Here is a 21333-nt window from a genome sequence, read left to right on the forward strand (position 1 = left end):
AGTCCAACAACATGAGTGGTTCTGGAGGTTACTATAAGTACCGGTGCAAATACTGGTTGACATACAATTGTCCGCACTGGGTCTGGGTGAATGGAGCCCCCTGTGCTCATTGCCTTGTACGTCTTGCCTAGAATTCCAGGAGATGCTCGAATTTTGATGGAGGAGGAGGAGAAGAAACGATGCTAACCCATACTAGGCAGATGGTCGTGATTCAGACGTTACCACCATGCCAGGTTCCTTTCGTATCTCGAGAGAAGTGTACGTGCCGCAGCTCGAGAATGGCTCCCTTCACTATACGATCATGGAAATCATTGCTGCCAGCGATTTTGACAGCGGATGGGCAGTGAAAGACCTGCCAACCCAAGCCTTTCCTACGGCAACGGGACCATCTGCTGTGAATTTGACGGCGATGGAAAGAGTTGACGCTCCGAGAAATCCCAAAAGTGGATTCCAAGCTCCAGCGGATGGCGGAAGCTGGCCAGGGAGTGGCGTCAGCCTTGAATGAACTTCACTTTGTCCGGCCTACGGGGTGCATCACGAATGATGTTCCACGGTTCCAATAACAAGATTGGCATTCGATATTGGCGGCCGGAGTGAGTATGGGTCTTTTGATGGGCGGAACTACCTGATCGAGATATTTGTGGGGTTGTCTATTCTTGTCTCTTTGGACTGGTATCTGATGCGTAACGATTTATGACGACCTTTCTTTGTCAAGGGGAAATTTGCTGGGGATTACTTCTAATTTGCTCATAATTGACAGGCGGGAGCTAATGCAGTGAGGGGAGGTTTTTTGAGCTCCGGCGAATGGAGGCGGCATCATTAGCCCAGACAAATCAGAATGAGGAATTTGCGAACTCGGCCATTTAGCTCGAGAGTTTTGGAAAGTGGAAGATTTTGTCTGCCAATTATTCTGGCTCCACAGGGAGCAATATGCTTGGAGGAAAATTCAAAGTAGCCATAACGCAACTCATAAGAAGTGCCGAACTGCTGTCAAATGTAATACTGCCAGATAAACTGAAATAACATCTCGTAACAAGAATACGGTGCACATAAGATGACGATATTGCCAAACGGGGTCATTTAGCAAACAACCCGATTGGGTAGACGAGGATGAGATGTAGTTTGACCAGATTCCCACCGCAGTGGTTCGCCAGCAGGAGACAATGAAGCACGATGTCACATCGAGAGGCATCCGAAGTCTCTTGAAGTACCACCGGGAGCACTCTTGCAAAAACGAAGGTTCGTCTTGACGCGGAGAATTTTTCCCTCATAGCCAAAGCAGCTGAACACTGCATGAACAGACGAACCCCACTGGGGGACGTCGGAGTATCAGTGGTAATCGTGCCAGTAATCTCGACAGCCTCCTGTCACGATGACTGCGATAAAGGGCGAAGAATGGGGCACTGCAGCGCGTGCGAGCTTGCTCCAGGCGTTCAGTCCAGCAAAGTCGTCCGTCAATGGATTGGCCGGGCCGGGAGGAGTATCGAAATCGGTAAGGACGCAGTGATCGAGCCTGTCAGAGCATACACTGCTGCAGCAGCGATGCATGATGGCAATGGTTGTCTGTAGTCTGGGCAGTGGCCTACCGTAACCTTCTGGACTCGGACCTCTGCGTTGTTCACGACTCAAGATATGATAAATGATAGAAATCCGGATAGAAGTGCTGCACTCGAAAGTCTTACGACAGGCGCAGATATTGACGAGTGAAGAGGGGAGTTGGTTGACGGAGCCGTACCAAATAGACTACCACAGTGTACTGTAGGTGTATGATTAGTCATCAAATGTGGGGAGATGCTCTGCTTCACGGCAGACCTCTCATCTCTCCAACCAAACATACATTACATACTGTCCATGCCTATACGACACCTTTGAGCGTGAGAGCGGCTGCGGCAATCTCGGCCAGCCTCAGGTAGTCGTCAACATGGATACCTCCTCAAATATTGTAGCAAGAAGGTCGATTGTTAATCTGGCATTAGGTACGGGCTGTTGATGCGGAATGATTTTCTGGTCATTGGCAACACAGCACTCGGAGAGGCACGAGCACCCTAGACAGTAGGACCACGAGCGAAAACTCTTGTGAAGTGTGTGAGATGGTTCAAAACTGGCTGGATATCGCGGACCACCCTCGAGAGTGAACCTAGGATGGTATTAACATTTGACTCTATGAAACGAACATTGTGTGGGTCTGGTATCTCTCGAACAGACGGCTGCGGGTACCCATTCGAGACCTAGGTCTTGAAGCTGCTTCAGATACCTCATTCCTCCTTAGGGTTTCTCTCTTACCTTCGAAATGTAAGTCGACTGGACTATCTGTCCCAGACTTGACCTGTAGTTTCTAGCAAGACTTTAATGGAACTCAGAGCAGCGAGAAACTTCAATGTTATTCTCGAGGCGGTTTGCTCAACTCAGTCACAGTACCTTGGTATGTACTTTAACAAACGTTTTAGTGTTTCGTCGAAGTGGTATGGCTGTGTTTCTGTATTTTAGTAGCATATTGCCCAGAAACCATTGCTTGTTATTGGTTTTTCTCAGTCGGAAGAGCTTTCTTTCTCAATTTAGCAGAGCGAAATTTGTTCTCTCAAATGATCACTCAGACTAGAACTCTAGAGATCCTCAGTATAGATGGCTACATCTCGGGTCTCTAGACAAAAATAAGTGTCCTGGGAGCAATTTTTCACCACCGGCTGCCAGTATGATCGACCTGTCTGGGTTGATAGATATCTTGTCGCTTTACTCGCAGCTGCTAGCGTAGGTCCACTTGAGCAATGCTTTCCCAACAGTCCTTTCACAGTACGATCTTTATCCTACTCGGCACGGAAAAGTCCCCTTATCCTTCCCAAAACTATTTGAAGGTTCAATTTGCATATCTACAAGTTCCCAAGACCAGATAGCCTCGACAGCTCCCGGTTGCCGATTTCAATGGTCGGCGTGGCGATCTAAACTCACACCGTGCTGCGACTCATACCCCGCCAACAGACCACCCAGACCCTCAACTCACAAGATGTCCTTCCGCCACTTTAAACCAGATTCCAAGATCTACACGTGAAGGCATCAACACGTCAATACATCAGCACGTCACGCTCTGTCTATTCGTTTTCCATTATTCGATGAGCTTCGAGTCACGCAGGAAAAAGATCTCCAGAACATCTCCACAAACCTTGCGAAGGTAAACACACTCAGACGCAAGCACGCTTTCCATATTAGAAGGATAGCAGGTTCCATACCACCCAGCTCGCATTTTAGCACGAGCATACCATCACGTAAGTCCCTACTCAACCTGCCGCTGATTTGGGAGAAGACTGATCCCCACGAGGAAAGACCCCTGTCAGGATCGCAACGGCGTGCTATGGATGCATAAACTTTGCAAATTCACCTAAAATCCTCGCACAGAAGCGTACAACGACATCATTGCGCAGACAACATAGCCAACCTCATACATCAACTTCGCTTCCTTCTTTCATCCTAACCTGAGGATTCAAACACGCTCTCTTCCACATCAGATGTTTTGCATCGATTAACGCTGGAGATGGTATCTGTGCTGTCTTTCAAGATACTCTGACACGTTTCTAGTAACGAGCTCGAAAGTCATCGCCAGAGGTCAATTCTACTCCTGACCAGAGAAGGAGAATCATTGCGACTGTCAGATCTTCTCTAGCACACACAACAACAAGACTAATAGAAACAACAGATCTAGAAAGGTACGTCTAGTTTTCTACGTGTTTTGCACTCCAATTTCATGTTTTGCAACGCCTGTGATATGCTGAGCATCACCAACTCAACCAAGAGTCAAGCTGGCTTCAGCACTATACACAGTACGACGCAGCTGACAACTCGATGTTGAATCGTGCACAAGCTGACTGAACCATCTAGTGGACTTGCACGTTACATACACCTATCGTTCTTTGTGGAAGGGTAACTTCTGTGCACCTACCTACTATTTGCTTGCTTGCTCTTTCTTTCTTGTGGCGGCCACCCGCTTGGTTGCGACTGCCACATTGGGACACGAGTCACCCTAGCTGACCTTCTTAAGGACCACCTTGTCAGTCCTCATCCATCGTTCTTCTTCAACAACAAGGAACAGCAACCTCTCCAAACCTACATTCATTCGCTGCCTCAATATCTCGTCATTCGACAACCACTTGCCTGTCCAGAATACTCTTGGCCGCCATCTAACGTGGGAGTGAAGCCTCAGGAACCGGACCTGTGACAGCTAGCACTTGCTCTTTCCAGTCACACGAACACGAGAACCTCCACAATCAGCTTCCGGGCTGTTCACTAGCTGTAGACGCACACGAAGGACACACTCGTCTCTGTCCAGCATTATCATTGCAATTCGACGTCCAAGACTTGCGGAGAGTGCATCAAAGGTACTTGCTTGCTGCTGGCTCTTGAATCACTCATTATCTGAGCTCGGCTAATCGACAATTGACAAGTAGGGGGCGCAAAAATGGACTCTACAGACTCTACGGCTACTACCACTGAGAGAGCGCCGAGGTACATGTACACGACGGATGAACTGCTCCATCTGAGGACTTCACTCCCTTCTGTGATCTGTGCTATTAAGAAGCTCAATCCACAGCTGGAATTTGGTATGTTCAAAACCAAAGCTTGCTCTGGCGTCTTTGTGCATTCGTGCCTTTGTTGACTTTCCTGCCTGCAGATTCCGTCCTTCAAATTCCAGAAGCTGCCCGCAAAGACCCTGAAAATTTCTCTTGCAAGTCAAGTGCGCTAGCAGAGATGACGAAAAAGGTAGAGGGTCATCAAACCGAGCGCAGACGCGGTGTCGAGTCATCGCGTGAAAGTGATTACCAGTCTCTCCCGGACGCGCCTGGAAAGCAAGAATCGAGTCGCCTTCATCAATGGGCTTTGCGTCGACGAGATAGTTCCGACCGTTCCTCGCAACCACACTCTGCACCAACTGACAACTCTGCGCAACGTTCGGAAAACTTTCAGAAATTCTACCGCGCTGTTGTATCGCCAACTCACGTTCGCGTTACTGCTGGTGGCAGAATTGTCCCCAACACTCGAGCTACCGCGCCACCTCCAGAGTGGAACAACAACGACAACAACTCTGGCTTCGATCTCGCAAACCAAACGTCCGTACCTGAATCCAACGATCTTCAATCCGCGCCTTGGTTTCCCCACGCGCAGTTGAATTCTGGCTTCGCACCTTTGACTCCAAACACCTTCGCGCCTCCATACAGCTTGCTCCCACAAGGCAATTTGCTCCCCATGCCCAGCATGGCGTCGTACCCCCAACCGAGTCATCCTGGCTTTGAAAATGGCTCTGCGCTGGCAAACATGCACGCGGATGCTGGTGGTAATGTTGTTCAACCTGGCTTGATCAAGATTTCCCCGCCAGCTCAATTCGATCAGTCAAGACCTTTCATGTACAACGGCCAATGGGTCTTCCCAGTCGGCGCCCCTCAAAGCAATGTTTCTCATCCGGTGAGCATGCTTGGCAATCCAGGTTTCTTTCCTTCACAGCAAATGTCCGCTGCAGGATTCATGCAAAATTCATTCCCTGTTCCAATGACCAGCATGCCAAACTCCATGGTCTTTTCCACAGGTCAACAGTCAGAGGGTATACCCGCAATGCCTCCTTCGATGCCAATGACCGGTATGGTACTGAATCCCGAAGCACTCAAGTCTCATGTCTCTGGCATGCGCTCTCAATTGAAGAATATCGAGGATCAAATCTTCAACAACAAGGGTCAGGCTGATCAATTGTTCATGGAACATCAACGAACCTTCCTTCTGGCGCAGATCAATAACATCGAAGCCATGATCGAATATCAACGTGCTCGCAATGTCAAAGGCACCAATGGCAGCGGCAACGCACATGGCGGTAGCGCAAGCATTTCTCATGGTTCTTTGACGGAAACATCTACCCCAAATACCCAAGCCGTTGAACTTGAGGCCAAGCAGCCAGTAGTCGTCTCGTCCTCAATGGCTACTTCCAAGAAGGTTGAGATGAATGGATATGCACCCGCCGCCCCAGGCAAGGATGGTACAAAGGCACGCACTGAGCCGAGTAGCAAGTCCCGCTTGACTATGGCCGCAGCATTAGCACCACCATTCCAGCCTCGCCCGCGAACCATTGCCGATAATAACATTCAACCTCCCTTCATTGAGCCATCTCCAAGCCCCGATTACATTGCAATGCTCGATGCCGACCCTCGGATGCAGGCCGAAGTCATGGCTAGACTGAAGGCGATTGCTGTCAAGAATGGAAATGGTCAGACTTCGGCTGCGAATGATAAATACCTGACTTTCAGCTTCGGCCCTCCCCTTCCTGAAAAGCCATTCAAGAAGCGTGCTCAACCTATGCAGCGATCGAGTACCTACCATGGTCCAACGAAGTTTGCGCCCGAGGAAACTTTTGCCATGCCACCAGGCTCCGTTCCTTATCTCGTTGGAACTTTGCCTTATGGTGTCAGCGCAACTTTTGCCAAGGCCAAGGACTTCATATACGGTCGCCCACTCACCAATGAGGAACTTCGTGCTCGCTTCCTGTATTGGGGCAGAGCACCACGTTCTGTTCAGAGCGGACTGCCAAAGTTCGATGGTAAGGACTTCTATCCGCCATCCCCGGTCAAGGGCAAAGTCAGCCTCGTCGCACCTAATGCAGAAGTTGGTCAAGTTCCTCCTCGTGTTGTGACTCCTGTCAATAATCAGAATCCAAATTTCGACAACTTGTTCGCCTCTCCATGGTATCCTGGTTATAAGACACCATCACCACCACCTGGAACTTTGAACGGCGGTTTTGTGACTAAGGGACCCATTCCAGCACAGCCAGTCTTCACCAACCGTTCGCAAACCTCCGAAGCTTGGGGAACCTCGTACAGTGATGGTTCAGCCGGAGCATCGAATGCCGTTGGTCCTCATGCAGAAGCAGCTTATCATCAACGTACTTCGCATTACAACACTGCTAGCTCGGCCAAGGCTTCCGAACAAGATTTCTCTACTCTCTTCCTCGAACGTGGTGCCCCCGGATACAAGTCCCCATCTCCCATCAAGGACGATATCAAGGAGACTGTGATCTACTATACCAAGCAGGGCGTCGATGGCTATGCTCCCGTGACTCCTCAGAACCCAGAAACTCCCGACACCGAAGGTGATGAAGACAAAGTATGCACTCCGGACTCTTGGAAGGTTGAACCCGAAAATCAAAGTACGCCTCTCAACAACGCTCATCCTGGCCTCTCCGGATCACCTCGCAGCCAAGTAAGCTCTTCAACTATCGAGATCAACCTTGGCTCCCAAGCCAACACCACGGACCCAGAGCAGACATATGAGGAGCGTGTAGACAACTTCAGACAGTAAGCCGTCTCCCATCCCGATGTGAAATTGACACTAATCAACCACACAGCACCGAGCAACAAACCTTGTTTCTGCAGAACATCTTGAAGAAGGAGGCCCCAATGGTCGGTAGTGCTTTGTCCGGTACGATCTCTTCTGCTACGGCTCAGGGCTACTTGCCCCCATACCGTGGATCTGCTGCGGCCTCGCTTGCCCCGGCTGTTATGAACATGCAGCACACGGACTCGGATGGAGAGAATGGCGGTTCGAAGCGTGATTCGAAGCATTTCTCGGGTCCAGCTCAAGCCATGGCTACCAGCTTCCTCCCTGAAAATCGACCATTCAACTCGGAGCGAATCCCAAGAGCTGCCCCTACCTCAGAGGCTGAGAGTTACATGAGATATCTTACTACCAAGGAGGAGAACGACAAGCGAATCATCGAGCAAGGATGGAACGCCAATACTACTGGTGTTGGACCCATCACTGGCTCCGATTGGTAAGCTTGCTTACGTTGTTTGACTGCCGCGCTTGGGGTTCATGAACGAACGAGCTTTCTGAGCAGCTGGCGAGCTATTGCTTTTGAGCTTGGCACCGCTTTGATGAGCTTCTTTGCACTGGGCCAACATACAATTCCTCTCATATCGACTTAGTTGGCTGTTGATACGTCGTGGTGGATTGATCAACTGTCTCAATGGTGGTTTTGCGGTCGACGAGCATCGAGCATCGATATGATATGGATAGGTGGTCGTTCGACGGTGGTATTGATCTTGGCAGTCCTGTTTTCCTTCTGTTTTCGACAGTATTTTCTCCACAGACATACTGGATGGCTGTAGACTTACTTGATGCATTCTTCTGTGCTTTGTACAACAGGGCGGATATTGCGTTTTTTTTCGTAGGAGGGTCAAATGTGGCAAGAGATAGCTGCTAGCTTTCTTTTGCTTTGGCCTTCTTATGGGTGGTCTTGCGATGCGATTCGATATGGCAATTAATCAGAAAGGGGCAACCGAGTAGATTAATGGATGCAAAATACTAAATCCCCCCGGTTCCTATGTGACCTCAGCACTGTGCATGTCTTTCTTTTATCTACCTATGGCGAACTGATTTTAGTACCTCGCATCGGTCGGCAGTCAAAGAAGTCAATGTCGCAGAGATTTTCTCTAGAAGGACGGCAGTACCTTGATCACGCTCTTGACTTCAAGATCACAGCCAATGAGTGTTGTTTAGCTGACGTGGCGGGGTGTAGCGATTGAAGATGATATTCAGGAGAAGGTCCCACAGTCCTCAAGGAGAATTTCCAGGTGGTGTATCCCAGCAGCGTCGATTAGACAAGCACGCTACTCGTGCTTTTATTGATGATTGTAAATGTGTATTTAACGCTGTCCTGCGTATTGCTTGCTGTATAGAACGACGAGGCTGACCACGAGTGTTATTCAAGTCTCTCATCAGATAGGGTTTGTGCTCCAAGTGACCATCACTATGCTCCGGCTCCGTGTTTCGTACTGCTATCAAAGTAGCTTAATGTATCTTGATATATCACATACTGTACTTCTAACTGCTGCGATCGAGATCTGCTCGAGATAGCTGTACGATGATATCATCGGCACCCTTTGTCGTCGAGGATTGGTAAGAATTATTTATTCAGGACAAATCACGTTGCGGATACCCGTTGCCGCATTTGCCATTCCATTCGCCAATTGCTCGCGCGCCCCCTTTTTTTTCCCTTTGGTATGTACGAGTCTGTATGCAATGCAGCGATCGGGTTTCCGTACCGATAACCGCTGGGCGTACAGTAGCCATGTTGAACCATCCCCATCCGTTCTGGGACTTTACCTGTGGAACTTACCGACCAGGATACGAGTCGATATGGGTGAGTGACATGCTGGCATGGGGAGATTGGGGAACAGGTGAGGTGAGGTGAGGTGCCGGAGCTGGAGCTGGAGCTGGAGCCGGAGAAAGTGAGAGGAAGAAGCAAGCATGGTAGGGAAGCCAGCGGCGACAAAAATATTGCAAGATCACCCCAAATGGAACAATGTGGTGTTGGGTTTCCTTTTTCTCTTGGCGCTTCCGTAGAACTGGATTCGGGAATGGGGGTTGCAAATGGTTTGGGTTTGGTCGGAAGAGGATGGATGGACTTGACGGCGCATGGGGCTGGACTCGGAGCTGGGCTGAGCTACGAAGTATTGAGAAATTGGGGAGCTGCGGGTGGGCGACGTGCATGTAGATAGATAGACAGATGATGAGAGATCTGATGTATACTTTTTGTTCCTCTTCTGACTATATGTAACATTGGAGACACGTTGCTGATGACATGAGTGGAGACTGTCTTCGTAAAAGATCACGAGAATGGATGAGAATGGATGAGAATGAGATGAGAAGATGATACGAAGTGGAAAGGATAATCAGATCCAGCACAGCAAACTCGATGCATTCATTGTTCCTACCAATGGGGGGTTTTCTAGCAGTCCAGGCTAGAAGGTCTAGAAGACCTAGAACTTACACCATTCCTTTCCCTCGTCCTCGTCCTCGTCCTCCCCGCCGTCTCGCCTCGCTCGCCGCCAAAACCCTCCAATGCCCCGTGGACGAGCCCGACATTTTTGGATTTCTAAGCCTGATATCGTGCCGAATTCCTGAGGATCACTGTTGTAAAAAAGGGTACAGAGAGTGTGCAGTTCAGCGCAAGTGACCGTAGAATGCAACGAAACTAAATAATCCACTCCCGCCCAGCTTCCGTTTTAGGTCATACCCGACACCAGAGATAACCTACCTGCCTGCAGCGCCTGTGACTGTCTTCCATCCACTTTTCAATCCATCCTTCCTTCTGTCCCTCTCCCGAACAATTCAACCTTCATCCGTTTCAGCATCGTGAGTAGACGTGTGTTGTCGCTGACTGCAATTAATTGCGACCTGACAAACCACGAATGATGGCCCAATAAAGCAGACGAGGCTCGTTGCTCTGTACAGTACTGCGCTGCGCCACGGTCTTCCGAAACTCTTCCTAGCCAGGGTCGCCGTCACCTACGAAAGTACGAAAGCAGCACCGCACCGCCGTGATTAGCAACCTGCCGGGCACGGTCCAACTGGGTCGACGACACTCCATCTTCCCTCTCTCCTTCCTCATACCAGACCAGACCAGACCAGACCATCCCATCCCATACATCCTCTCCTTGGACAACACGAGAAGCAGCGCTCGTGATCGCTGCCGGTCGTTCTCGATGACCGCTCTATTTCACTCCTCCTCCCCCAACTCGCTCCAGAACGAGAAACGAAATCTCTCCGGAACGTCCATGTCGTCCAACAAGCATGCCAATGGCCACAGCCCATTTCCCCAGAAGCTGAAGAATTTCTTCCGAATAAATAGCCTGGGTAGCAACGATGAGAAGAAGGAAGGTTCCATGAAATCCGAGAGCAAGAGCTCGTTCCGACAATCCAAATTCTTTCCTGGTTCCGGTCGAAATCGATCGACTACCGTGGCAAGTGAAGGTAATGCGTTGGATGATGGTGTCAGCCCTACAGCTCATGCCAATCCATACTTCGTACACCAGGGTCCGCCAGCCTTACGACATCACAATGAAGGATCAGTTCCCCCGAGTCCGCCCGATACCCCGACCTTGAAGGTAGAGGCTGTTTCAGGAGCCAACGACCAAGCTACAATTGCATCAAAGGAGGAGTTAGCACGGAAATTGAGGAGAGTAGCTAGTGCACCGAATGCACAAGGCTTGTTCTCGAAAGGAAAGGGAAGCGGTGATAGACCTGCCACTGCTGAGCTTGGTAAGGAGCCTTTGGCACTGGCACAAAATGCAAGCACCAGCATGCTCTCGTTGGTGGATGCAAAGACGAATGGTGGCACGTTAGGTATACCAGCACAGGATGGCCTGGGAGCTTTGCAACCACCGAATCTGCGAAATGTGATGGCATTCAGGAGAACATACAGCTCGAATTCCATCAAAGTACGAAATGTTGAAGTTGGTCCAGGAAGCTTTGACAAGATCAAGCTGATTGGGAAGGGAGATGTTGGAAAGGTGTATTTAGTACGAGAGAAGAAGAGCAGCAGGCTCTACGCTATGAAGGGTTTGTATTCCAGTGGGGTGTTCGGCGATCTTGAGCTAATTGGAGATAGTATTGAGCAAAAAGGAGATGATCAAGAGAAACAAGATCAAGAGGGCCTTGGCAGAGCAGGAAATCCTGGCCACGAGCAACCACCCCTTCATCGTCACATTATACCATTCTTTCCAATCGGAGGACCACCTTTACTTGTGCATGGAATATTGCAGTGGTGGAGAGTTCTTCCGAGCTCTACAGACGAGACCCGGAAAGTGTATACCCGAAGATGATGCTAGATTCTACGCAGCAGAAGTCACCGCAGCTCTTGAGTACCTCCATCTGATGGGTTTCATCTATAGAGATTTGAAGCCAGAGAGTAAGCCTCCCAGACAAATACTAAATCAGACCAGTTGCTAAGTGTATCAGATATTCTACTTCACCAATCAGGGCACATTATGTTATCAGATTTCGATTTGTCGAAGCAGTCTGATCCTGGTGGAAAGCCAACTATGATTCTCGGGCGAAATGGTGCAAATACCAATTCATTACCTACCATCGATACGAAATCGTGTATAGCGAATTTTCGGACAAACTCATTTGTGGGCACGGAGGAGTACATTGCGCCTGAAGTCATCAAGGGCTGCGGACACACTAGTGCCGTGGATTGGTGGACTTTGGGCATATTGATTTATGAGATGTTGTTCGGTACCACCCCTTTCAAGGGCAAGAACAGGAATGCTACATTTGCCAACATTCTGAGGGATGATGTACCATTTCCAGAGCATTCTGGGTCACCGCAAATCTCCAAGTAAGTAAATCCCAGCCTTACCTGCTCCTCCTCCTAACATACAAATAGTCTCTGCAAGTCTTTGATTCGAAAACTCCTCATCAAGGACGAGAACCGACGACTTGGAGCTAGAGCTGGAGCATCTGATGTGAAGGGTCACCCATTCTTCCGCACAACACAGTGGGCTCTGATCAGACATATGAAGCCACCGATGATCCCACACCAAGGACGAGGTATCGACACCGTAAACTTCAGAAATGTGAAGGAGAGCGAGAGTGTCGATATCAGTGGAAGCAGAGCTCTCCCATTACCTAAGGGTGTCCCACTTGACTCTGGCCTGGCCACGCCTGCTGGCGAAGTTGTAGATCCATTTGAAGAGTTCAATTCGGTCACCCTGCATCATGACGGAGAAGAACATCAAACAGAAGACCAAAACAACGGTCGTTACGACAATTGAGGTGGAGAAAAGTCGCTTAGGCGACCTGAGCGACTTTTCCAGTGCCCTCTGACATAAAAGAACAAGATGGTGAAGTGTTTGAGTACAGAATTTTGATCGAAGATCCTCAAAATCACAAAACTGGAGCAAGATATGGCTTCACCTAGCAGCATCATCAGCTCTTATGGATTTGTTTCTTTCCAGATCAGCATCAAGGATCGAAGCAAGCTACGAAAGTTTTTGCAGGCATACTTTTATTTCCTTTGCGCGCTCTTGCGATTGGGGCATCTTTGCTGCATTGTAAATATGGCTTACGAGATCTGGAGATGGTATGGTGGTGGCGTTACACGGTTTGATAGTTTTTGATCTGGGGAGTGAGGTTTGCGTTGAATCGAACTTCTTCTTTCCAGCGACATTTGATGTGCTAAACCGAAGCTAGATCGAGTAAAATGCATGTAAGGATTTCATGACTTTCTTACCTTGTCTATGCTCGTGGTGTTCTTGGTCGAGTGATATATTACTTCAATTCTTTTTTTCTTCATGTCACTTCACGCTGTAGTGCAGCAAAACACATCAAGTCAGCTCAACCAACTATTCATCACTCACCACCCTTCAACGCCTCCCACTCCCCTATTACATCCCCCGTCTTCGCAACCCTAGCAAATTCCCCATTCAAACTCGCAACATGAACCTTATGCACCGTCTCCGCATCCCAATCACCCTTCGCCCACGCCGCAGTCGCATCTTCAATCAAAACCACCTCTCCCTTCCTCCCCTCAATCACCTTCCCCTGCTCATCTCTCCCATCCGCAGCATACAGATTAGCTGCCATCCTGATCGACGTTGAAACACAGTGATCCGTCGTCAAACCCGCTACGTACAATCTCCCTCCCGTGGCCCCGAAGTGCGTTTCTAGCAGTGCTGACAGAGGGGTCCCGATGAAGGCCGAGTTTACGCTTTTGTAGTAGATGGGTTCTTCCGAGGGGAGCGGCAATGCGTAGGCGGCTGGTTGCATGCCCGGTGATGAGGGGTGTAGAGGGGATGTGGGGTGGATGGAGGAGTGGTGGACGTGGATTATTTTGTGGTTGGGTGAGGGGAGGAGGGTCTTACGGTAGGTGGTGAGGAGCAGGGAGGCGTTGGGTTCGAAGGAGGGGTTTGAGCGGGTTGTGCCCCAGTAGGGGTTTTGGGCGAAGCCGGCTTGGATGTCGATTAGGAGTAGGACTGTTTTTTGAGGGGTTGGGATGGCCATTGTTGGTGATGAGGTGGGTATTTGAAGTCTGAGTGCTGTAGCTCAACTTATGGAGAGATGGAGAGAAAAACTGGGTTGGGGTGTTATATAGTCGAACTATCTTTGCCACAACTTCGAATTTGCAATATTTCATTTTTCAATGCTTCATGATTAACTCGACCGACCGTGAGTCAAGGGCGTTTTAAAGCGGAGCATGTCAGAGGGAAGGCGCACTGTCACGTGAAATGAAGATATAAAAGAGGGCCGGAGTTTGTCCTCAAGGTTGCATTTGAACTCATCTCAAGTGACTTCTTGCGAGCGGTTTGATGGTGGGGAGGGGTTGGGACATTCAGAAACTAGTCAAGGTGTCTAGGGGGTGTACATCAACGCTTCGAGAAACGCTTATGATATTACTATCTCCTGGTATGTCTCCCTTGGGCTAGTGCTCTGTCCCAATGCCGATAGAACAAGTATCTTGAAAGAAGTAATTACTTTCATAGGGTAACACGACTTTTAGTTATTTTCTATTACACGAAAAGTAGAGCTTGAGACGAGGTAACAAGGAGCCAAGATGCTCGAAACAGCACCATATTGGGTCTGTATTCTTTAGTGGACCAAAGTAAATGAACAATAATGGCCTTAATTGGCAGTAGCCACAAGGATGCAAGCACGCTGGGGGGGGTTAACTGCGGTATGAACGGTTTTGGGAAACCGGGACCCGATAAAACATAAGAGACAATAACATTACACTTGCACCTCAGATTGAGCGGTATAGGATTGTCCATTATTTATACACAGACAATTTTGCAAAATGTATGCGTTTTTGGGGAATTCAGTCACGCGGTATAATCATTAGACGGTTTACGCAAAATGCGCGATTCGCACGATATGCGCGAAAAGCACAACCAGCGCAACCCACGCAGTTCGCGCTATTTGCACAATCAATGCGGTTATCGAGAAGAAATAAAGTAAGTTCTGCTTGGTAGTCCTCACCTCTTTGTTTCCTGTTGAACAAATCCTAAGTTCCAGGGTAGGTAGGTAGGATATTTATCTGCTCGAAGCAGAGCAGGATCAAGATGCAAGCTTGCGAGATTCGTTCAGGGGCTGGCTTAAAGTGTTATGAGGTCAAAGCAAAGACTTGAACAACTTCATCTAGAAAGAACGTGAAGGTAGACATAATATACCTTTGATAAAACCTGTAGTAGCTACCCGAACATCGAGATATCTGGGGACAATATTACTCTTCAGTGGTTGAAGTCTTCTCCGATCGATTCTTCCCTTCGCTGGCAACCACCACTTCTTCAATGCTTTGTGGCTGTGTGCTCCCACCACCCAGAATGATGCTGAATTCTGGGCCTCGGTACTGCTTCCCATAGCTCAACCATATGCCCGTGAGAAGGATCACGAATATGCCGAGAACAGCGGAGACATAATTCATATTGCTACTGGTCGTTGGCAGGGCTGCAGGGAAACAAAAGAACTGTTCCTATGGTATTAGAGATGTCACAATAACAAGAGAGTCTGGAGCATTAAGGAACTCACAACAGAGGTGACACCGACAAAGATGATTCCCACGCAGTTGGCGAAATATCCGTACTTTCCTAGACTGAAGGCTTTCGTCTCACGATCTAGAATTCCTCGCCCGCGTAAGACCAGAATGAGGACTGGCATCGCGTATGAGACATTGAGGAAAACAGTGGTAGAAGCAACGTATGCGTTGAAAGCTACAGTCGGACCGAGATATAGCAAACCAAACAACAGATTAAACTCAAAGCAGAAAATGATAGTCCTCGAAGGGACATGTGTGCGCGGGTTGATGGTCGAGAAAAAGTCAGAGAATGGTGTACCTTTGTCTCGAGCCATGGCAAAGAGCAATCTAGAGGCACTGGTCACACATCCGTTCGTGCCGTTGATGAAGCATATTGCCAGCATGACGGTCAAGATCACTGCCGCGGCACGAGAACCCGTTGCTTGGTGGATCAGCTCGGTGATGGGCATGTTGGTAGACGTTTGAAGTACGGTGTCGATATCTGTAAGACAAAAAAGGATAATGAGAATAAATGCCACGCCAGTGACGCCTCCGACCTACCCAAGATGTCAGGTCAGCATCTCAAACGTACAGTCCGTAGAACAGTTCGGGGGAGCATTAGGTATACTGAAGTGCACATCTACTTGTCTATCTTCCTCCGGATCCCTCGATAGTATAAAATGTAGGGACTTGCAGGGAAATTCCAACTTACCAGGATGGCATAGACAATAGCGCGGGGAGTATCTCTACTCGGGGAAGGCATTTCTTCAGTCATGTGGCATGCAGCATCGAAGCCAATAAGGCTGAGAGCGCTTTGTAGAAGTCCCAAGATCCATGCAGTTCCGTCACTCCAACCAGTGTCATTGTTAAAGTCCGTGAAGACGAAGGATGCATCGTTTTTGTCAGATGTAGCAAGGATGGTAATACTTATCACTACGACTGCTAAAATAGACCAATACACTGGACGTGTTAGTCTGCGGTGCATATTCAAGAACAGATGTTTATCTCACATGCCCCATCATTCCATTTCGCGAGGATCTTGTTGCCGTAGAGATTGGACAGAGTTGTGAAGGTGAGGATTGCTAGAAATATAAGAAACGTTCTCCATTGTTTGATCTGGTAGGTTCCGTTCGATCCTATGACTGCACCTGCTGATATGAATTGGGCTGGAACATTCGTTAGCATATCTGCCAGCCTCAACTTCTGCAACCCAATGTGGAAGCCAAGTTCAGGCATTGAGAATTGATGTTCATGTCTCACCAGCAAAGAATCCTTCTGTTGTGACAAGAGTCAACCAGCCAGCAATGCTGGTCCAACCAACCCAAAAGCTCTGAAGAGGATTGTTAACGGAGGCAAGATCATATGCAATGGCTTAGAACTTACTATCGATTTTTTCCAATTCTCCTTTGCGAGCGCGTGAGCATAGTGATACTGTCCTGTAGAATCATGAGTAACCAATCCCGCTAGCTCAAGTAAAGTTCGGCATACCTCCAGCTGTAGGCCATGCCGATGCAAGCTCTCCCAGACTCGCTGCAAGGCACAGATTGCACAGTACGCAGAAGATGAACCCATAAAGAAATGCAACAGAAGAGCCGGATGGCATGACGATCCCGATAGATCCAGCCAAGGCGATCCAAGTACTGTAAATTAGATTGAGATATCAAGAGTCGTTTCTGAGTTGACTTACTTGAGAATCGCGAAAGTCATGGCAACCATGCTGAGTTTCGAGAAGCTTTTCTCTAATTGAGCAGAGCCATGCCGCTCTGTGTGATGAAGAGACTTCGTCATGATGTTGATGGGAGCTCGGAAAAATTAATGAGAAGGAAGAGGACAGTGTAGATAGTCCTTTGGTAAGACACACCTCACGAATACTTATAGGCAGGTAAGACTCAATCGAAAACACTCAAGGAACTTCATAGACTGACTGGGGGGTTTGAATGATTTAACTAAATCACAGTAGATCGCAAACTCTTTCTATGATTGCCTCATCACTGGCTAACATTGACTTGCTCATGCAATGGGAAAGTCCTTTTTTTTTTTTTTTGGATATCGAGCCCAAGCGAGAGGGACGATGACCGGGAACGACCCGGTATCTTGGATGTTGGATATCATGCCCGCTTACTCTCCACTTTCTCACTATAGTCTCACAGTAGCATGAGACGGCGAAAGCTATTGGCTCGAGGGGCTGCGGGTACTGATCGCAAGTTGTTGCGGCATATGAACCTCAAAGTACGAAGCTCGCAGTCTAGGTTTAGTAGATGAAATAGCTTACAATAAGAATGTCTGCGACCGCATCGCTTAATTGTGGTGCTGTTATGTGGGGGTGGCACATGGGAAAAGGAGGGGAAAGAGTTTGCGATCAGGCTAACCAATTGGGGGCAGCGGGTCTATCAGAAAAGCTACCATTCAAATCCCTTTGGATCCCGCTCTGACATATTCAGTGTCCGGTACAGGCAACGGACAATCTCCATATGAGACCCTTGTACTGATCGCAAACTCTTGCAAAGACCCGAAAATGGGATGTCGGCTCAAGTCCAAGTTCAACCAATCACAGCAGCGGCCAGAATCACTGTTTGATGTATAAGTATGATAAAGGCACTTGATCCAAACCCATCAATCCTACATTCTCTGGTAACTTTGTTCGTAATGACACAAACAGTACGTGTTGGTGCGGTTCAGGCTGAGCCAGCTTGGCTAGACCTCCAAGGAGGGGTAAACAAGACGATTGAACTGATTAAGAAAGCTGGAGAAGATGGCGTCAATGTCTTAGGATTTCCAGAGGTCTGGCTGACAGGATACCCATGGTAAGAGTTTCTCTGTCTCTGACTTTCTAGGAACTTTCCTTCATAACTAGTGTCAAATAATTGCTTATACTTCGACTAAGGGCCATATGGGTGAACAGTGTCGTAGAGAACACAGAACTCATCCACAAATACATGGCGAATTCTATGGTGAAGGCCTCTCCAGAAATGGACCGTATTCGAGCAGCCGCAAAGGATGCTAATGTCTTTGTGGTTTTGGGGTACAGCGAGCGAGATGGAGCGAGTCTCTATATCGCCCAGTCTTTCATCAATACCGAGGGCGAAATCGTGCTTCATAGAAGGAAGATCAAACCCACGCATGTGGAAAGATCCATCTGGGGTGACGGGCAGGCAGATTCGTTGACTTCAGTTGTGGATACACCGTATGGGAAGGTTGGAGCATTGAACTGTTGGGAGCACCTTCAGCCCCTGTTGAGATACTACGAATATTGCCAAGGCGTCCAGGTAGCTCCCCATTTCTTCACTACTGCTTCCTAACAACATCTCGTCCGGCTAATAACCATTCCGTTTTCCAACAATAGATTCACGTTGCTGCGTGGCCGCCAATGTTCGACTTGCCGGATCCAAAAAAGCTAAAATGGCCATTCCATGAAACAAACAATGCGAACCAATTGTGTAGCCAGTTCCTGGCGATTGAGGGTCAAGCATTCGTCCTTGTCGCAACTCAGGTTCTGACGGAAGGTAACTTGGAGAAGTTGAATCTAATTGACAGCGGCGTGTGTCAGACGGTAACCATTATTCCCTTCATCAACTAACAACAAGTACCCCTGCTGACTTGTTTTCAAGCCCGGCGGCGGCTTCACAATGATATATGGTCCAGATGGGAAACCCCTTTGTGAGCCATGGCCACCAGGAAAGGAGGGTATAATGCAAGCCGATATCGATTTAAGAGATATCGATTATGCAAAAGGGATGATCGACACAGTCGGTCATTATTCTCGTCCGGACCTTCTGAGCCTGAACGTAAATCCAATAGCGGCGAAACCCTTCCATCTCAAGTAACATATCGGGAGTACTGTGGAGAAGAATAGCAAGCTAAAGTAATCAGCATCGCTCCAGTCCTACATGTGCCGATGTGTATCTCTCGCGGGTTCGTTATTTCAGGGAGTATTTGGTTCAAATGAAGCTGGGCAAGCGGTCTCGCATGTCGAAAAACTCCCTCCAATCCAACCTTGCTTCATTGCCATTTCCAATATCATCGGCCTTCAAATCCACTTGCTTCCAGACTACCTCCACAACTTTCTGTAATACATCAACATTGCCAATTCTTCTTATTCTTCGCATAGTTTCCAGCACACATAAGACGCGTACCCGATCCACATCATTATTGACTTCGATAGCAGTGACAAACAGTGGCCATGGAGAAGTACACACTGCAAATGTCTCTAAGAGAGCGAGAGATTGTGAAACCAGAGATTGGAGTTGAGGTGACGAGCGTGGTAGCGGCAAAACAGTTGTATGAAGATAAATTAAAGATGCGAGCCGGTAGAGCTCAGCGGTGCTCATAACGCGAGTGGTGTCCTGGATACCGGCGTTGGTATCAGGGACGAAGAGCGGGCTTTGAGTGAGGGTTTCAAGTCGAGCCTGAATTAGTGTTGCCAAGGTCATCAACTCCGGCTTGAGTGGCACAAGGCTGTGAAGGTGGGTGATCAATGCTATAATATTCATGAGCTCTCGGGAACACCCAAGAGCACCGATTATGGTCGTGCTTTCTTTCCCAATTCTGGGCATGGCCAAAGTTCCACCAGCAACAGTAGACTGAACAGCAAAGTCCGGATAGCGTCCAGTACTGAATCCTTTCAGCACGTCATGATATTCAAGTAAAGTCTGGAGGAAGAACACATCATCGCCGTGATTTCCGTGCCTGGGAATCCGTTCGCAAATAGCTTTTGCTGCATTGAGATGCTTCGTCCAACTACCATCCACTGAGTCGAATACATCGCCAATACACAGCATCATGCTAGTAGCAAATTGCGGCAAAATTGCATCCTCGCCATCTTGGAAAGATTTCGAGAGATGCCTTATAGCTGACAGCTTGTATTTGACAGCAGTATCATGACCCCATAGATGGTACGCGGATATCGCAAACATCGCTTGCCGTAGTCCTGATGTTGCGTGGTTGGTTTCCGAAAGTGCCATAGGAAGCAAAATAGTCCTGAATCCGTTCCTGGCATCGTCAATGGTGGTGACCATTCGAGAGAGAACATCAGTAACTGGGCGTATTTAATCAGCAGAATGCTACAAGTATGAACAGTGATCCGTACAATATGCAAGTACTAAGGACTCTTGGTTGTTGGTTACATTCTCGTAACCAAACGGAAGGCTGGTGGGCGGATGAAAGGAAATTCTGCTGGGATCTGAAGACTGCCATCTAGTAATAGCGATGGGTGGAGGCTTCTTCACTGTTTGAGTCAAGTCCTCGTCCGCTGTATTCAAGAAATAAATTTGACCGGCAGGGAAGGATGAAAAGAAGTGTTCGGAAGAACAGCTATCTTTGATAGGGTTTGCTCGTCGTCCATCACTGTTTTCGTCTGGCCAACTCAGTTTGATGCCATAACCTTCGCAGGCTCTCTGGGTTCGGATGCAATTAGAGCATGCCGGAAGGGATCTATCACAACCAATTTTCCGACCTGCACGGTTTTAGCAACGGGGTATGAACAAAGGCGGAACAAGCAGGGCACCAAGCAGGGCACTCACGTTTACAGGTCCAGCACCCCTTCGGACTCTTCTCCACCCGCTTCACAGCCAACATGTCATGTTCGGTCTTGTCAGCTACACCAATTGAAGCATTACAAGATTCTCACGTCAAATATATGCAGCGGTAGGCGTACAATGCGATAACAGCAAAGATGGGGGTTATGTTGTCGTTCTCACTGTTGAGCACGTGCGTTCTGCTTGTCACCCAATCAAACGCATGAAAATTTGAAGCCATCTTCTCACTCTATTACACTTGTTGTGGCTCTGTCGGAAGCTCAGTTAAACTTAGACATCCCTCAATGTCAGAAACCGTAGTACCTGCTCGACTCTTGTCAAAGGTGGAGCTACTTTTCATAAGTCTGGCCTTCCTTGAATTTCTCAGCTAACGAGGCTCTCTGAAAGACTAAATGCGATATTCTTCAATCTGTGATGAGGGCCTAGATCTGACTTCCATTTGCTAGCACGAACTTTCCATTTGCCAACAAATTGGAA

At 48.4% G+C, this 21333-nt stretch overlaps 7 protein-coding genes across 7 annotated transcripts; 4 read left to right on the plus strand and 3 right to left on the minus strand.

Moving 5' to 3' along the window:
* Positions 1-11: 11 nt before the first annotated feature.
* Positions 12-505, plus strand: LY89DRAFT_727735 (uncharacterized protein; the record flags this gene model as incomplete). Its single annotated transcript, XM_018219190.1, has 2 exons — positions 12-116; positions 197-505. 2 exons carry the CDS (start codon positions 12-14, stop codon positions 503-505), a joined length of 414 nt encoding a protein of 137 aa, XP_018077301.1.
* A 4126-nt stretch (positions 506-4631) lies between these two features.
* LY89DRAFT_162151 (uncharacterized protein) lies at positions 4632-7898 on the plus strand. The gene is made up of 2 exons (XM_018205508.1): positions 4632-7322; positions 7373-7898. Exons 1-2 carry the CDS (start codon positions 4738-4740, stop codon positions 7800-7802), a joined length of 3015 nt encoding a protein of 1004 aa, XP_018077302.1. The 5' UTR covers positions 4632-4737; the 3' UTR covers positions 7803-7898.
* A 2688-nt stretch (positions 7899-10586) lies between these two features.
* Positions 10587-12587, plus strand: LY89DRAFT_574444 (Pkinase-domain-containing protein; the record flags this gene model as incomplete). The annotated part of the gene is made up of 4 exons (XM_018208742.1): positions 10587-11370; positions 11420-11719; positions 11770-12151; positions 12200-12587. 4 exons carry the CDS (start codon positions 10587-10589, stop codon positions 12585-12587), a joined length of 1854 nt encoding a protein of 617 aa, XP_018077303.1.
* Positions 12588-13016: 429 nt separating this feature from the next.
* LY89DRAFT_713507 (isochorismatase hydrolase) lies at positions 13017-13815 on the minus strand (the record flags this gene model as incomplete). Its single annotated transcript, XM_018218059.1, has 2 exons — positions 13017-13112; positions 13173-13815. 2 exons carry the CDS (start codon positions 13813-13815, stop codon positions 13105-13107), a joined length of 651 nt encoding a protein of 216 aa, XP_018077304.1. The 3' UTR covers positions 13017-13104.
* A 1216-nt stretch (positions 13816-15031) lies between these two features.
* On the minus strand, positions 15032-17110 carry LY89DRAFT_635005 (amino acid permease; the record flags this gene model as incomplete). The annotated part of the gene is made up of 8 exons (XM_018211418.1): positions 15032-15274; positions 15337-15879; positions 16035-16282; positions 16333-16488; positions 16583-16652; positions 16706-16758; positions 16811-16962; positions 17010-17110. The coding sequence occupies 8 exons, from the start codon at positions 17108-17110 to the stop codon at positions 15032-15034; spliced, it is 1566 nt and encodes a 521-aa protein (XP_018077305.1).
* An 858-nt stretch (positions 17111-17968) lies between these two features.
* LY89DRAFT_573987 (putative nitrilase) lies at positions 17969-19146 on the plus strand (the record flags this gene model as incomplete). Its single annotated transcript, XM_018208715.1, has 4 exons — positions 17969-18126; positions 18207-18588; positions 18666-18872; positions 18931-19146. The coding sequence occupies 4 exons, from the start codon at positions 17969-17971 to the stop codon at positions 19144-19146; spliced, it is 963 nt and encodes a 320-aa protein (XP_018077306.1).
* A 57-nt stretch (positions 19147-19203) lies between these two features.
* LY89DRAFT_162264 (uncharacterized protein) lies at positions 19204-20999 on the minus strand. The gene is made up of 3 exons (XM_018205509.1): positions 20842-20999; positions 20409-20774; positions 19204-20357 (listed from the first exon to the last, which is right to left on the minus strand). Exons 1-3 carry the CDS (start codon positions 20894-20896, stop codon positions 19261-19263), a joined length of 1518 nt encoding a protein of 505 aa, XP_018077307.1. The 5' UTR covers positions 20897-20999; the 3' UTR covers positions 19204-19260.
* Between the last annotated feature and the right edge of the window lie 334 nt (positions 21000-21333).

Source organism: Mollisia scopiformis (assembly GCF_001500285.1).
Source record: "Mollisia scopiformis unplaced genomic scaffold LY89scaffold_2, whole genome shotgun sequence".
Taxonomy (NCBI): Eukaryota; Fungi; Ascomycota; class Leotiomycetes; order Helotiales; family Mollisiaceae; genus Mollisia; species Mollisia scopiformis.

Coding starts and splice junctions, on each gene's coding strand:
- LY89DRAFT_162151 (XM_018205508.1), top strand. CDS start 4,738: ATGACGAAAAAGGTAGAGGGTCATCAAACCGAGCGCAGACGCGGTGTC. Junction 7,323..7,372: donor CGTGTAGACAACTTCAGACA/GTAAGCCGTCTC, acceptor TCAACCACACAG/CACCGAGCAACAAACCTTGT.
- LY89DRAFT_162264 (XM_018205509.1), bottom strand. CDS start 20,896: ATGTTGGCTGTGAAGCGGGTGGAGAAGAGTCCGAAGGGGTGCTGGACC. Junction 20,775..20,841: donor GGGGTGCTGGACCTGTAAAC/GTGAGTGCCCTG, acceptor AAAACCGTGCAG/GTCGGAAAATTGGTTGTGAT. Junction 20,358..20,408: donor GTCCTTAGTACTTGCATATT/GTACGGATCACT, acceptor AAATACGCCCAG/TTACTGATGTTCTCTCTCGA.